This window comes from Pelodiscus sinensis, chromosome 15 (genome assembly GCF_052426305.1).
Source record: "Pelodiscus sinensis isolate ZL-2025 chromosome 15, ASM5242630v1, whole genome shotgun sequence".
NCBI lineage: Eukaryota > Metazoa > Chordata > Testudines > Trionychidae > Pelodiscus > Pelodiscus sinensis.
In genome coordinates, this window is record NC_143066.1 from 4,030,040 (window position 1) to 4,045,249 (window position 15,210).

General features: G+C 64.1%; 1 protein-coding gene across 1 annotated transcript; it reads right to left on the minus strand.

Moving 5' to 3' along the window:
- Positions 1-267: 267 nt before the first annotated feature.
- PRR35 (proline rich 35) lies at positions 268-10,815 on the minus strand. The gene is given in 3 exon segments (XM_089782203.1): positions 268-2,923; positions 2,926-3,812; positions 6,249-10,815. Coding segments are annotated over 3 exon segments (2,508 nt in total). The 5' UTR covers positions 7,838-10,815; the 3' UTR covers positions 268-2,891.
- Between the last annotated feature and the right edge of the window lie 4,395 nt (positions 10,816-15,210).

Genomic DNA, 15,210 nt, shown 5'->3' on the forward strand with positions numbered 1-15,210 from the left:
CCAGCTCCCCCGTCCGCCCTTCCCAGGGGCCAGCCCTCCCCCCGCGGCTCCCCCGTCCAGCCCTTCCCGGGGGCCGCCCCTCCCCCCGCGGCTCCCCCGTCCTCCCTTCCCGGGGGCCGTCCCTCCCCCCGCGGCTCCCCCGTCCTCCCTTCCCGTGGGCCGGCCCTCCCCCCGAGGCTCCCCCGTCCTCCCTTCCCGGGGGCCGGCCCTCCCCCCGCGGCTCCCTCCGTGGCTCCAGAGATGCTGACAAAAGGCCTGAGAAATCTCTTACTTTTTAAGTCATTTTAATACTTTTACATTCTTAAAACTGTGACCAATAAATAAGATGTGACTAGCCTCTCCCCGTGCCCAGGCCCGCCCCTCCTCCATCAGCACCCGTCTTCTGCGGACAGACGTCGCCCGCCACGTAGCGATCGCTCCAGGGGTGTGTCTGTCGGCGGCTGACACCCACCGGCCAACAGCGCCGAGCGGGAGCCCGGGGCACTCCGGTGGGCTGGGCATGAGGCGTTACCCCTATTCAAGCAACATGCCAGCGGCCGGAGGGAGGCTCCGAAAGGCAGCATGGTCTAGTGGTCTGAACACGAGCCAGGGGTTCCTGAGTTCTGATCCCAGCTCTGTCGCTGCCTCGATGCTGGCGCGAGGCCGGGGTGGGCCTGTTCCTGCCTCCCTCGAAACCGGGGAGGGGAGCAAGCCCTTTGACAACAATCCCCACGTAGGGACCGACCGAGGCTCCAGGACCTCCCCTTTTCTCTGGCTCCTCTGGGCCGGCCAGGGCTCCAGGAGCGCAGTGAGCTCAATGGAGGCGGGGGCCTGGCCGGTGTCCGGGTGCCTCCTGCCGCACTGGCGGGGCCGAGGACGGGGTTGGGAGCGTGGGGAGGACAGGACAGCATGCGAAGGGTGTGGTGTGCCAGGAGAGCAACCACCTCTGGGGAGGAGCCCCCCCCGGCTCCAGTGGAAGGTCTGAGGGCTCGGTGCTGCCGTCGTGACTGGCCACGTGCCAGCAGGGGGGCCGATCAAGCTACCCTGCTCCTGCCCTCGGTACAGGGGTGCACGATCCGCCGCCAGCTCCGCGAGGGCCTAGGGGCGCGAGTCTGCACACCCCGCCTGTGAGGGGCACACAGCTGCTCCGTGCACTGAGCCCCAGCAAGACGGGACCTTCCAGCGAGCGTCTGACAGCTGTGCGGATGGAGAGTTCCTAGGGGCTGCTGCATCCGGGGCCTGGCATTGGCCGGCGTCCCCTAACAGAGTCCTTGCCCCCCCTTGTGTCATGGCTGCTCGCCAGGCAGGACTGCACCGCGGATGCTCTGTGGCCCTGCAGCGAGCAGACAGCCGTCGCCACGGCCTCAGTGCTCTGCCCCGCTCCCCGCCGGCGGGCCCTCCGGCTCCTCGGATGCCCAGGAACTGCCCGGGGGCCTCTTCCCCCCGTCCGCAGGGCAGCAAAGCTCCCACGGCCCCCTCCCCTTGCCGAGCCGGGGCTGTCTCGTGCCAGGGTGGCTCTGCTCTGCGGCGAAGGTGCCTTCTCGGGAGCTTCTACTCCATCTTCTGCCTCTCAAGTCAACAGGGCCAGGCACGGCGAGACCCACTTAGGGGCGCTGGCCCAGCCAGCTGGAGCCGCGGCCCCCAGAGCGGCTGGAAGGCGGGAGAGGCCGTGGGGCCTGCCTGTGGAAGTCAGTGTGTAGCCAGCACTGGTTCCGGGGAGGACACTGCTCGGCGGGAGGCCAGGGGACCTCGGGGAAGCTGGGGTTTTCTGTCACAAGCCTGGGGGACACGGGGGTGATATCCAGGAGCTCCTGAACCGGAACAGGTCTCTGCAGGGGGGGTGTCCGTGCCCAACGCATTCTCCCTCAGTACCGCTGAGGAACGGGGAACCCTGGGAGCAGGCCGGGAAGCGCGCTGGGACCCTCCCTTCCAGCGAGGAGGAGACGGGAGGCAGGCGAAGTGCCAGGGCAGCGAGGGCCTTGCCCAAGCCAAGTCCCGGGGGGGGCTCTGCTGGCCGGGCCCAGCTGCTCGGCCCTGGAGCTGAGAGAGCTTCCCAGAGGGTCAGCCCAGGGCAGCAGGGACCAGCGGGCCAGCTGCAGTCTCTTTGCAATCCCTATACACAAAGGAGCCCTGCCCCCCAGCTCCCTGCCCCCCTTATTGTCCGGATCCATGTCCTGTGTAGAGAGGGGGGGCTCTTTAGTAACCCGCAGGGGCTCCAGGCAGTGGGGGGTGGCAGCCAGGCGAGCTGGGGCCCCACCAATGAAATGTCCAGGACGGAGGAGGGGATTCAGCGTGAGCCAGAGGGCGGCTGAGCTCAGGGGCACTGCTCACCAGATGCCGGCGCTGCGGGTGAGTTCCAGAGGGCAGAGGATGCCCCGCGGGAAGGGCTCAGGACCAGGCTCACGTGCTCGTTCTGCGGGGCAAGTGGAACCACGCCGTGAGGTTAATCCGGGTGGCTGCTCCCCACGGCTGCCCTGGCAGCTGTCTGTTCTCAAAGGCGATGGCCCCAGGTCATTGCAGTCTCAGCTCTGTCCTGGGGGGCTCAGCGGGCCCCCGTCTCTCTCAGGTCCTCCATCTCGGGCCTCGCTGATTCACTGAAGCCCCCAGGGCCCTCCAGTCGGCCCAAAGGGAAACCTTGTCTGGCTGGCCGGGGAGGAGGAAGAGAGCGGAGCCCCTGCCCTGCCTCGCCGGCAGCCTGGCGTTCACGCGGGAGGGGCGGCAGGATGTGCGGAGCCCACGGGCGCCGTGCATAGTGGGGGGGTGAAGAAGGGATTGGTGTTTGCGCCGTATGGAGCCTGTCACGGGCAGTTAGAGCAAAGCGCTATGTGGCCTTGGTCTGGCACGAGGGGCTGGGAGGACGCGAGGCTGCCGGCGAAAGCCCAGCGCTCTGTGCAGGAGGCCCCCCCGCGGGATCACGGGTCTGCGCTCAGAGGGCTGTGGAGATGCCCGTGTCCGTCTCCCCGGGGAGGCCGCAGGAGAGGGAGCGCTGCACGGCCCGGCAGCCCGGCAGCCTGTCCTCGGGTCCCGGGAGCTGAGAGCCTTGGGGGGCGCTGGCTCGCCCGTCCGTGCAGAGCAGCACGCTGGAGTCGGCTTCGCACTTGGTGGTGCGGCTGTAGTAGGGCTCCATGACGTGGCGGAGCTCCGGGGGCACGCCGAGGGGCAGCAGCTCGGCTTTGAGCACGGTGCCCCGGTGGGCCTCGGAGGGCGACGCCCGGAGGTTCTCCGACCGGCTCATCTTGATCAGCAGGTCAATGGTCTTGTTCTCGCCATCCAGAGGGCAGTTTGGCCTCCCGTCCCCCTCCCCGGCTTTGCTGGCTGCCAAGCACCTGCTGACGGCCCCTTGCTGTCTGCACGGGAGCCTCTCGTCTCCGAGGCTGGCCTTGCAGGGCTCTTTCTTGGCCTGCTCCAGGCTCTCTGGGGGCCTTTTCACCGACAGGTCCAGGGGGCCTTCGTGGGGCTTGGTGGCTTTCTCCAGCGCCTGGTGGATGTGATAGAGCTCCCTTCGGATTTTGACCAGCTGTTCTCTCAGCTGCTTCTGCCCAGGGGTGTCCTCCTTTGCCAAGTCAGAGAGTTTCTTCTCCACCTCCTGGTACTCCTCCAAGGCTTTGGATAGGTCCCCGATGAGCACCGTGGTGGCCGCTGCATCTCTTGTGCTGGGGAGAGCCCCGGGCACGCCGTCCAGCTTGCACAGGGAAGGGTCAGCGGCAGCGATCACGGGGGACAGAACGTCGGGACCACGGGTCTTCTCCTGGTCGTCAGGCGCGCAAGCGTGAACGCCCGTGTGCCAGTGGTGCAGGGACCTGGGGAGCTGGGCGGGGGCGGCTCTCCAGCCACTGGCGGGAAAAGGGAAGGAGACAAAAGCAGAAATCGTCACTGGACAGAGAAGCCATTTACCACTGACTAGCTGCTTGGCCCTGGGCATGTCACTTCGGCCAGCCTTTCCTAAAGCGCCTGCTAGCTCTGGGGCCCGTCCCCTGGGGCCCGCCCTAGGCCCTGGGCTGGGTTCGGAGCGGGGCCCAGCACCTCGACGCTAGCGGAAGTCAGTGGGCGTTTCACGCCCACGCCCTGAACCAATGTCTGTCTGCTCAGACCTCGGGAAGGGTGGGAAGACCCGGGGGGACGGGAGTACCCAGGGGGAGGGGTGTCTTGTGGGAGGACCTGGAGGGAGGGGAGGACCCGGGGGGAGGGGTGTCTGGTGGGAGGACCCGGGGGCAGGGGAGGACCCGGGGGCAGGGGAGGACCCGGGGGGAGGGGAGGACCTGGGGGGAGGGGAGGACCCGGGGGGAGGGGTGTCTGGTGGGAGGACCCGGGGGCAGGGGAGGACCCGGGGAGAGGGGAGGACCCGGGGGGAGGGATGTCTGGTGGGAGGACCCGGGGGCAGGGGAGGACCCGGGGGGAGAGGGGAGGACCCGGGGGGAGGGGTGTCTGGTGGGAGCACACATGGGGGAGGGGAGAACCCGGGGGGAGGGGTGTCTGGTGGGAGGACCCGGAGAGAGGGGAGGACCCGGGAGGAGGGGTGTCTGGTGGGAGGACCCAGAGGGACGGGAGGACCCGGGGGGAGGGGTGTCTGGTGGGAGGACCCGGGGGGAGGGGTGTCTGGTGGGAGGACCCGGAGGGAGGGGAGGACCCGGGGGGAGGGGAGGACCCGGGGGGAGGGGTGTCTGGTGGGAGGACCTGGGGGCAGGGGAGGACCCGGGGGGAGGGGTGTCTGGTGGGAGGACCCGGAGGGAGGGGAGGACCCGGGGGGAGGGGTGTCTGGTGGGAGGACCCGGAGGGAGGGGAGGACCCGGGGGGAGGGGTGTCTGGTGGGAGGACCCGGAGCGAGGGGAGGACCCGGGGGGAGGGGTGTCTGGTGGGAGGACCCGGAGGGAGGGGAGGACCTGGGGGGAGGGGTGTCTGGTGGGAGGACCCGGAGCGAGGGGAGGACCCGGGGGGAGGGGTGTCTGGTGGGAGGACCCGGAGGGAGGGGAGGACCCGGGGGGAGGGGTGTCTGGTGGGAGGACCCGGGGGCAGGGGAGGACCTGGGGGGAGGGGTGTCTGGTGGGAGGACCCGGGGGCAGGGGAGGACCCGGGGGGAGGGGAGGACCCGGGAGGAGGGGTGTCTGGTGGGAGGACCCGGGGGCAGGGGAGGACCCGGGGGGAGGGGAGGACCCGGGGGGAGGGGTGTCTGGTGGGAGGACCCGGGGGCAGGGGAGGACCCGGGGGGAGGGGAGGACCCGGGGGGAGGGGTGTCTGGTGGGAGGACCTGGGGGCAGGGGAGGACCCGGGGAGAGGGGTGTCAGGTGGGAGGACCCGGGGGAAGGGGAGGACCCGGGGGGAGGGGTGTCTGGTGGGAGGACCCGGAGGGAGGGGAGGACCCGGGGGGAGGGGTGTCTGGTGGGAGGACCCGGGGGCAGGGGAGGACCCGGGGGGAGGGGTGTCTGGTGGGAGGACCCGGGGGCAGGGGAGGACCCGGGGGGAGGGGTGTCTGGTGGGAGGACCTGGGGGCAGGGGAGGACCCGGGGGGAGGGGTGTCTGGTGGGAGGACCCGGGGGGAGGGGAGGACCCGGGGGCAGGGGAGGACCCGGGGGGAGGGGTGTCTGGTGGGAGGACCCGGGGGGAGGGGAGGACCCGGGGGCAGGGGAGGACCCGGGGGGAGGGGTGTCTGGTGGGAGGACCTGGGGGCAGGGGAGGACCCGGGGGGAGGGGTGTCTGGTGGGAGGACCCGGGGGCAGGGGAGGACCCGGGGGCAGGGGAGGACCCGGGGGGAGGGGTGTCTGGTGGGAGGACCCGGGGGGAGGGGAGGACCCGGGGGCAGGGGAGGACCCGGGGGGAGGGGAGGACCCGGGGGCAGGGGAGGACCCGGGGGGAGGGGTGTCTGGTGGGAGGACACCTGGGTCTGCCCTGGAGGACAAAGCCGACCTAGGGCTGCATCTGCAGCGAGGAGACAGGCGTCGCTGGCGCCGACGTCCCTCCCGTGGCATTGCTGGAGGGTGGGGAAGGAGAGCTCTGCCCTCCGAAGCGCCGCCCCAGGCCAGTGGCAGAGCTGGGACGGGAGCCCAGACATTGTGGCTCCCAGCGGGGGGCTCAGTTTGCTCCCCTGCTCTGTGCACCTGGCACAGCGAGGCCCTGGAGCCTTCCTCCCGCGTCCTGCTGGTCACCAGCCTTTTCCGTGCAGGACGCGGGCTAGAGGGGCCGGCGACGGGGACAGAGTGGGAAGGGGGGGCGGGGCGGCTGCAGCCCTCGACTGCCTGGCAGGCGGGGGGATACTAGCCAGGGAGACGCCCTACCTGGCCTGGCAGCCTAGTTTTCCAGGCACCAGCGTTTCAGCTCCCAGGGACTCGGGTCCATTCCCGGGAAACTTCCTCTTCAGGGAGCGGGCTGGGGCGCCCGTGTTCTCCGGGCAGGCGGCCACCGGTATCTCCGCCTTCCTGATGCTGCTGGGGAGACGGGCTCCCTCTTTTAGCCCCACCAGGTGCCGGCAGATGTCGGACGCTGGCCTGCCGCGGGGGCCGCCGATGCCCAGGGCTGAGTCGCTCTCCTTTTCCTGGGCCAGCCATTTCTCCTCCTCCTCCGGGAGCTGCACGGCTTTGTGGCCGGGCTCGGGAGATGGCTCCTCCCTGCCCCCTTTCGCCCACGGGAGACTTGCCTTCAGCACCGGCACCTTCAGCAGCCCTGCTTTTGGCGGCTCGCTGGGGGCTTTGGCTTGGGCAGGAGCGGGCACGGCAGCCGCGGCCGGAGCCTGGGCCTCCGCTTTGCCCGCCACGGCTTTGCTGTCGGCCGCGCCGAAGGCGTGTTCGAAGAGCAGGGGGTAGTAGAATCGCGGGAGGAAGGCCGATCGCTCAGGGGCCTGCAGGGGCTGGAAGTGGGCAGCGGGCGGGGGCATCAGCTGGGCGGTGGAGGCCAAGAAGGGCAGCTGGGCCAGGTGGGGGTGTGGGCTGGAGCTGCTGGCCACGGTGGGGCCGAGGTAGGAGAAGAGGCTGGGGCTCAGTGGGTAGTTGATGCCCAGCAGAGAGAGGTTGAGGCCCTGCGGCTCCTGGTAGTCCCCGTAGGCCGGAGGGGGGTAGCAGGGGATGATGTTGCCTTCGGCGCATGGTAAGGAGACTTCAGGGGGGCCCCTCCTTTGCCCGTTGGCCACCAGCTTCCACTGCTCCATGAGGATCCCGCCGCTTCCCAGGCACTTTTTTGGCCCCTTGCCGTGCTTTGGCTCCGTCTCCCTGCCCTTCGGGGCGTGGCTCTTCAGGGAGAAAACGTCCGTGATGATGAAGTCGGGCTCAGCCTCTCGGCCGGGCTTGTCCCTCTTGTTCTTGAACCCGAAGAGCAGGGAGTCCGGCTCGGCGGGGTCCCCAGGGCCACCCGTCTCCTTCCCTTTCTCCTGCTTCTCCCCCGCGTCCATCTCCCCCAGCAGCCCGGCCACGTCTTCGTCCTCCTCTTGGAACTGGCCGGCCTCTGTGGCCGCCGCTTCCGAGGGCCGGGCATCCGCCGCTGCCACTGCCCTTTCGCCTTCGCCGCCCCCCTCCGGGGCCTGCTGGGGATTAGCTCCCGCCGCAGCCGAGGAATCGCAGGCCTCTGGCTCGTCCCTTTTCCCGCGGAGCCGGGACGCCTCCGTGGCCTGCAGGAGGCGGATCTCGGGGTGTAGCAGGTTCCCCTTCTTGTAGGGCCAGTCGGACTCGATGAGCAGGGAGAGCGAGTTCTTGCACAGGCTGTACTTCATGTGGTTGTACAGGTGGGACTTCTCCATGCACGTGAAAGGGCACTGGAAGCACTTGTAGTTGTACGGCTTCCCCCAGGGCCGGGGGATGTAATGGGGCTTCTTGGGCTTGCGCTCCTTGTGCTTGTAGACGGACGACAGCTTGCAGCTCACCTCCTCCTTCGACATGGCTGCGGGGCCGGGCGCGGCGTGGGCAGCGCCCAGCCGCCTCGGGTCTGGCTGGTGACGGTCACGGCCCGGAGCCGTCGCGCATCCTGCAAGAGGACAACACAGAGGAGTCAGAGCTAGTGCAGAGAAGGGCTCTGGCCAAAGGAGCCTGGTCTGCTCAGGGGAACGTGGCTTACACACAGCGGGTGTCCGGCCGTTCCCATGCCCTGCCTCTGCTGCGGCAGACTCCTGGGTGACTGAGGGGCCACGGAAAGCAGCCAGATTGCCACGCTAGTCCTGCACACGGCACTGGCTCAAACTCATCTCTGGGGCAGCTCCTTTGATGTCAATGGAGGATGGATTTGACCTAGTCACCTTACTGTCACCTTCATGGACTCAGAGGTAAAAGCATCATGAAAACTAGCTGGTCGAGCTGCGTGTAGATTAGCAACACGTCGCTCCTGGCTTGCTGTAACACAACACGTGTTTGTGCGACAACACAAGGGGACTTGGCAGACATACACCCCCTGGAGCAGGGATCGCCGGCAGCCCTTGCAATTTTGGCTCAGAAATGTAAAGTGAGCTCAGACAGTCTCAGCAAATAACACACGGACCATGTGCATGTACAACAGCATTTGCACACCCATTGTAACGTGAGATTGGAGCAGCCCAACGGTCCATCTAGCCCAAGGGCCTGGCTCTGACAGCGGCTAGTGCCAGGCACCCCAGAGGGAATGGACAGAACACGGCAATTTTGAGAGATCTAACCCCTGTCGTCCACCCTCAGCATCTGGCAGTTGGGGGTTTAAGCACACCCAGGGCATGGGGCTGCATCCCTGCCCATCTGGGCTAATAGCTATTGCTGGACCAGTCCTCCGGGGACTTTTCTAGTTCCTTTTTGACCCCAGTTATACTTTCTGGCCTTCCCGATATCCCCTGGCAAGGAGTTCCGCAGGCTGACAAGGCATTGTCAGAGGCGCTTTCTTTCCTTTGGCCTGTTCATTTCATGGGTTCACCCCCCCGTTCCCGGGTTACTGGAAGGGGTCCAGTGACACTTTCCTATTCACTTTCTCCCCTCCCCTCATGCTTTTACCCGCCGCTATCCTGGGGGGGATTGGAGGGGCAGCCCTGGCCTGGCATGCCCGGTGCAGTTTGACCACACAGAGCTGTGCTGCAGGGGCAAACGCACATGCCGTTTCTGAAAACGGTGCTCTCTAAAGTCCAGTTCACCGATTTCACACGCTGAAGTCCCAGTGGGGAGTCACGCCCCTCTCCCCCCGTCCTGCAGGACGGTTGTGCAAACCCCAGGAGCAGTCCTGCTGGCTGTGCTGTGGAGATCAAGCACCGCAGTGACGCTGCTCACAGCCACGCTGCCTTGCTCCTCAGCCAGGTCCCCAGCCAGTGCCTTTGGCACCTTCTCAGCAGCCAGCAGAGTGGGAGACACAAAACCAGCATCAGCACACGGAGCGGTGAAATTCCATCAGCTCCTCCGATTCCCACAGGGCTCTGCACACTCCAGGGCGGGTGTGCGGTCAGCCTCCGAGCCGCCCGCCTTCCCTTGTGCTGGGTTCCACACCGTCTGCTTTCCTTCCACTCACACCAGAAAATAAATCCCTCCCAGCGGCTCTGGGAAAGTCCCTTTTCCAAACGGCAGCAGATCTGTGTGTCTCGGCTACCTGCTGCTCCCGCCTGAGTCCTCCCAGTCACGTAGCCGACCCCACACCATGGTGCCCACCGCCATTTTACAGAGGGGAGCTAAGACACGAAGAGGCAGGGTCTGCAGATGCCCTGAGGTCGATGCTCTAGTAAGGACCCATGAACTCGACCGTTGCCCCGCACTCCACGGGGCTGTGAGGAGTAAGGGAAGTCGACGGGAGCGTCCCTTCCATCCACCTCCTGCTGTGGAGATGCCTCAGAAATTCGAGGGAGGGTCTGTGGACCCCAGCGAGGCTGTTCTGGTGGCTGGGGTTGTGTTTCTAGGTCGACTTCCTCCCGTCGTGGGGACCTGGCCTGGGGGAGCTGCTTTGCCTTTGCTAAGAGCTGGATTGAGCGCGCCGCTCCCCTCGCAGATACCAAACACCGACTCGGCCTGCGTGGCCAACGGGAACCAGGGCCTAGATTTGCAAGAGTGGCCAGAGATTGTGTCCCTGGAAGGGGGCTGTCAGAGTGCTCAGCACCTGGCCTCGGATGCGCCAGACGACTGCCCCCTTTATCACTGGTCACGTATAGAGCCAGAGTCTGCCTGGGTCTCCTTGCCTGCCCCGGAGCCAGCCGCTGCAACAGGCTGGCTTCCATGACCAAAGTCTGGCAGTGACCATGGGGAAAGGGACCTTCTGCAGCGGGAAGCCCCCGGGACACCTAGTGAAACCAACTGGCTTGGGACCCGATCCTGCCCCGGGACCACACAAGAGGCTGCTCCTGCCATGAGTGGGAGGCACCCGGGCTGCTCCGAAGGCAGATTTGACCCCCTGGTGGTGCAGAGGGAGGCAGAGCCCCCCAGCAGGAGCAGCTGCCTTCCTACCGGCGGCCACGGCCCGTGGGACCTGTCAGGCTCGTGGAGTCTGTGGCATGGGCGCAGGCTGCCGCACTCAGCGCCGCAAATGGGAGCCGGCGGCCCTGGGAGGAGGAGGAGGAAGCTGCTTCTCCAGGTTGCCAGGGACGCGAGCAGCCGGAGCCATTAGGAGACACAATCTGCTCTGCTCCTGTCACTGGACCTTGAGGAGCCCTCTGGGGGGGATGGGAAAAGGGTTTGCAGCAGGAAACCTGCCCCTCCAAAGTGGCATTGGGACTCCCCTGCAAACCGGCCCCTGCTGAGGCGCTTCTTGAGGCACGTTCCTGGCCCGCACAGCACACAAGCCAGGCTGCGGCAATGGGAGCTTGCAGGCCATCCTGGGACCCTGGGACGCCTGCTTCGCAGAGAGCACTGCGTGCCTGCCAGGGCAGAATCATCCCTGTGGCTCCCTAAGGAGGCCTTTCCTTCCCTCCTTCCTCCCTGCTGCCACAGTTACAGAGGGGGATGTGACGGAGTGGGGGGCTGTCTGCTCTGGAACCCGGTGCCCCCCTGCGCGGTGAGGTGAGATTCCCACTGACTCATCCACACGAGGTGATGTAGTGTCAGCTCCTTGCTGGTTGCTGTGCTTAGGCTGTGGATGACCCCTACCGGCCTCTGCCTGTGAGCACTGCCCAGCAGGTGGGCTGCCTAGGTCACGGAGACAAGAACCCAACCGGTCAGACCGGTTGAGGGCAGCAAGGGAACTAAGGAAGTGAGTGTGCGGGGGAAGGGGCAGTTGCTGGCTGGAAACATGAAGGGAAGAGCCTTAGCTGAGGCCTGAGAGTCTGGGGGGGTGACAATGGACCCCCTAATCCAGAGTTTTTTACTCAAGTCCCACTACTTGAACTCCAGTCTGACTTAAGTCACCTAGATGACTCGACTTGAGACTCGACTTGGGTTCATGGTTTGTGACTTGAGACTCAACTTGAGACTTGCTAATTTTGTTAAATCAACTTGGTGAAAAAATTGTCCGAAAATGCCGATATTGATGGCTTGTACAAAAATGACTTGACATTTTTTTTAAATTAAGACTTGAGACTCGACTTAGGACTTGACTCGAAAGTGACTTTAGGGACTCGAGACTTGACTTGAGACTTGAACTGTAGTGACTTGAGACTCGACTTGGACTTGACAATGACGATTTAAGACAACACTGCCCTAATCCAAGGGGGGCTGAGGCATCCTGGCCCTAACTCCTGAAATTACATGCAGGGGGGGGGGGGTTCCAAGGGCCCTGTCTGTAGGGTCCACACTTACCGGTTTGTGTTTTCCAGCCATCCACTTGGCAGTGAACGCTGCATTACTCACCGTTCTGACCTGCCTTTCAGGCCTGGTGTACGGTAGGAACCCTGAGAGAGAAGCAACCTTTGCCAGTGGCTGAAAACATGCACCACGGACTTGCAGGGCAGCCGGAGCTTTACTTTAGAAGGAGACAAATATTAAATTCTTTGGTCAGGCCACAGTTTCCAAAGTGAAAATCACCACTCGACTCCAGCGAGAGAAGGAAGGAGGGACTGGCTTCCAGGGGTCTACATGAGCCAAGCCCCAGGCATTTTCACAGTGGCATCCAAAGAGCCAGCTCATTTTGCCATCAGATCTGTGCGTGCAAATGTCTGGTCCTTGCACATCTGGCGCTACGGGGACACTCACATTAACACACAAAATGCACCTGAGCTGCACTGCTGGTTCTGGGCTGTGAGTCTCATACGATGCTTGTGATCGCCTGAGATTTATATTGTCAGCAGATTGTAATTTTGTTGATCAGACTTCCAGTTGTAGGTCCTAGTTAGAAACCAAGGCCCTATCCTGCTCGCAGTTACGCGGCTGGAGACACTGAGTTCCTCTTGAATGACACCCTTGTGTTCAGATCACAGCTGCGCCGTGTGCGTGTGGGCGGGTGGGCAGTGCCCTCAAAAGAACATTCATATTGCTGGGATTTTCGGCCTAAGAGATTTTGTGTTCCCAAACTCCAAGGTGCGTGAGCACTTAAATCTCTTGGGTTCCTTTGCAAAGCCCGCCGTGATATGGATGTGGCATGGGCCTGAGACCCCTCTCCTTCAGCCCCGCATTGTAACCCCGCTGCTCAGTGGCATTATTTCTGATTATACGGGCGTCGCTGTGAGCAGACTCTTCATGTGTCCCCTGCCAACACGCCTGAGATCCATTTTGTCCTGTTCTAGGGCAAGGAGAGCTGCAGCGGGGGCGGGGGAGCCGAGCGCGGGGAGTCACAGTCCAGCTGGAGGACGCAGTGTGTTTGCAGGTCAGTTGCACAAACATTTGCTGTTTATATGCCAGAGGCGGCTGCAGAAATATTTGCTGGAGACTGGAACGGGTTGTTCCATTTCTGTGCGTTGGTTCCTGCAGCACACCCTCTGCCCCGGGAAGGGCTGTCTGCGGAAGGGCAGCTAGTTGGAGGCAGGAGAGAGGCAGGGGCTTGCCTGCAAACCCCTGTCCCTCTCTGAACTCCCCCTTTTGCCCTCCTCGGAACAGCCGGGAGAGAGCAAAAGGCGGAAGCCTGGAGACAGAGGGTGAGCGTGAGAAATGGAGCGTGTGAGCAAGAGCAGGCAACAGTGCCCAGATGGAGAGACAACAGCCCCGGGAGCCCGCGTGCTTTGGATCAGGCCCCCCGAGAAGAGGGGCCAGTGTTCGAGCTCCTGGTTTCAGAGCCGTTCTTGCACTCGCAGATCCGTGTGGTCTGCTGCATTTCTCCACCTGCCACAACGCGTTACTTCCACTGGGCTGCCAGACAAGGCGTTACGGGGACGTGCCTGGGGGGCAGGACCACAGCAGGGACTTTGCACCTGTGCCTGGGAATTACACTACCCTGCATCCTCCACCAGGAGCAGCCCAGGGAGGCGGGTGGACAGACAAGGGGCAGGTCAGCAAGAGGCGGTGCAAGAACTGCTCAGAACCCAGGAGATCTGGCAGCACTGCCCTGAGGAGGTCAAGTATCATTTTCCAGAAGGGGAAACTGAGGCACGGGGGATGGCAGTGACTTGTCTAAGGTCACCCAGCAGCCAGCTCAAGTCAGGAATAGAACCCAGGACTCTGATGCCCAGGATCCAGTGCCCTAGCCACTAGGAAACACTGCCTCACAACGAAGCAGTCCCACACAGGGGACCTAAGCAGCTGGATAAATCCCCGTAGTTTAGCAGACGTGTAAGCCACTGGGGCCTGGCCACTAGGGCTCCTGACTCAGCCAGTGGCTCACTGTGTGATTTTGGGGAAGTCACTTAACCTGTCCCTTCCGGGGCTCTGTCAATGGGAAACCAGCACGGCAGCCCAGCTCGTGTCCCTTTGGTCTTTAAATTATACGCACTGGGCCCTCGGCTCGCCGCACCAGAGAGCCAGCTCGGGCGTGAGGACGGGGTCTGCGCGGGTGGCGGGGCTCTGCCCGGGAGAATGACGCGGCGTCGTGAAACCGCTGCTGGCTCTGATTTGTTTCCATTTGTCCAGCACCGTGCACAGTCGGACGCTGGCGCGGGTCTCCGACTGCGAGTGGAATAGGAACAGCGTTCCGCCTCGCTGCTGTAGCTCCCAGGCACGTGTTCGGAATATCGGATAATTGTTTGGGGGGGAGGAACACCCCGCACAGCGTTTCCCAGAGGGGAATTTTGCCTGTGCTTTCGGTGGGGCCAGGATTTCATCCTGAGACGTTTCTGGCCGGGCAGCACCAGGCACCTAACCCAGAATGGGATGGAGAAACACGAGTGATCGGGAAGAGCTCAGCCTGTTTCCCAGTGAGGGTGCAGGAGTTAAGTTCAGGCCGCCTGGATTCTCAGCCCTGTCAGCAGCTGGAGGGAATCACGGTCGTTCTGTGCCTCAGTTTCCCCATCTGTAAAAAGGCCATGTGGATCTCACTCTGCCTGGGGAGTGCTTTGGGCAGGCAGGCTGGGCCCAGCTGCAGGCCTCATGAATGTTTTGCAGAGGGTTTAGAGATTCTTCCTTGAAAAGCACCAAGGCCTGGAGAAGGGACTCGTTCGTCTGTTAACTCTTTACTGCTCTCCCAGGCACGTCTGCCACACTCCGCACCATCCTGCCCCGCCCTGTGCTGCCGTCGTAGGGCCCCCCGTGCGCACGCCTCACAGGACACGCACGTCACTCTCCTTGGGACGTGCCCCGGTTTGCAGTTTGGGACCTGGCCCTGAAAAAGGATCACAGGCAAGAAGGAAGTGAGAGCAGGAGGTTTTCCGTAGCCCCAGCAGTATGATTGCCGGGCGGGGAGGCAAACGCAATCACGTCTCCCCCAAGCAGCCTGCAGTCTGAATCACGATCTGAACCACAGGAACTAAAAGCGCTTCCCAAGCTACAAGCCACAGCTGCTCCTGGCGATGGGCGTTCCACGGCCTGTCGCTCCATCCTGGCCCTGCCGCCTGGAACCACCCTGCGCAGGGCTCTCTGTTGCTTTCCCAGGTTGCTCACCGCCCTTTGCCGCGCGGTTTGACTGGAACGGAACCAGAAGAACAGAGAGCGGGGGAGGGTTTTCTCCAGCTCATACAAATGCTGATCAATCCCAGCCATTTTTCCCATGGTGGGTGTGTTCGCCGCGGGGCCTGCGGTGGCTATTAGCAAATGCTGTGTCCCTGCTGTTTTCATAGCCGGGGGTTGCACCATTCAAGCTTTTAAGCGATAATTGTAGCGACACACCGAGGGTTATTGGCCATAAGAAAATGCCAATCGCTCCGATTAAGAGAGGACAATTTGGGCTGGCGGGGGCGGAGGGGTTGCCTGGCAAAGCAGATTTTTGCCTCTGGAGAGGAAGCCGCTCTGTTCTGTGCACCTCCAAAGGAACACTTTGCCCTAGAGGGCGGTCCGCCGGCGGATCCCATGGTGGGCATCCAGT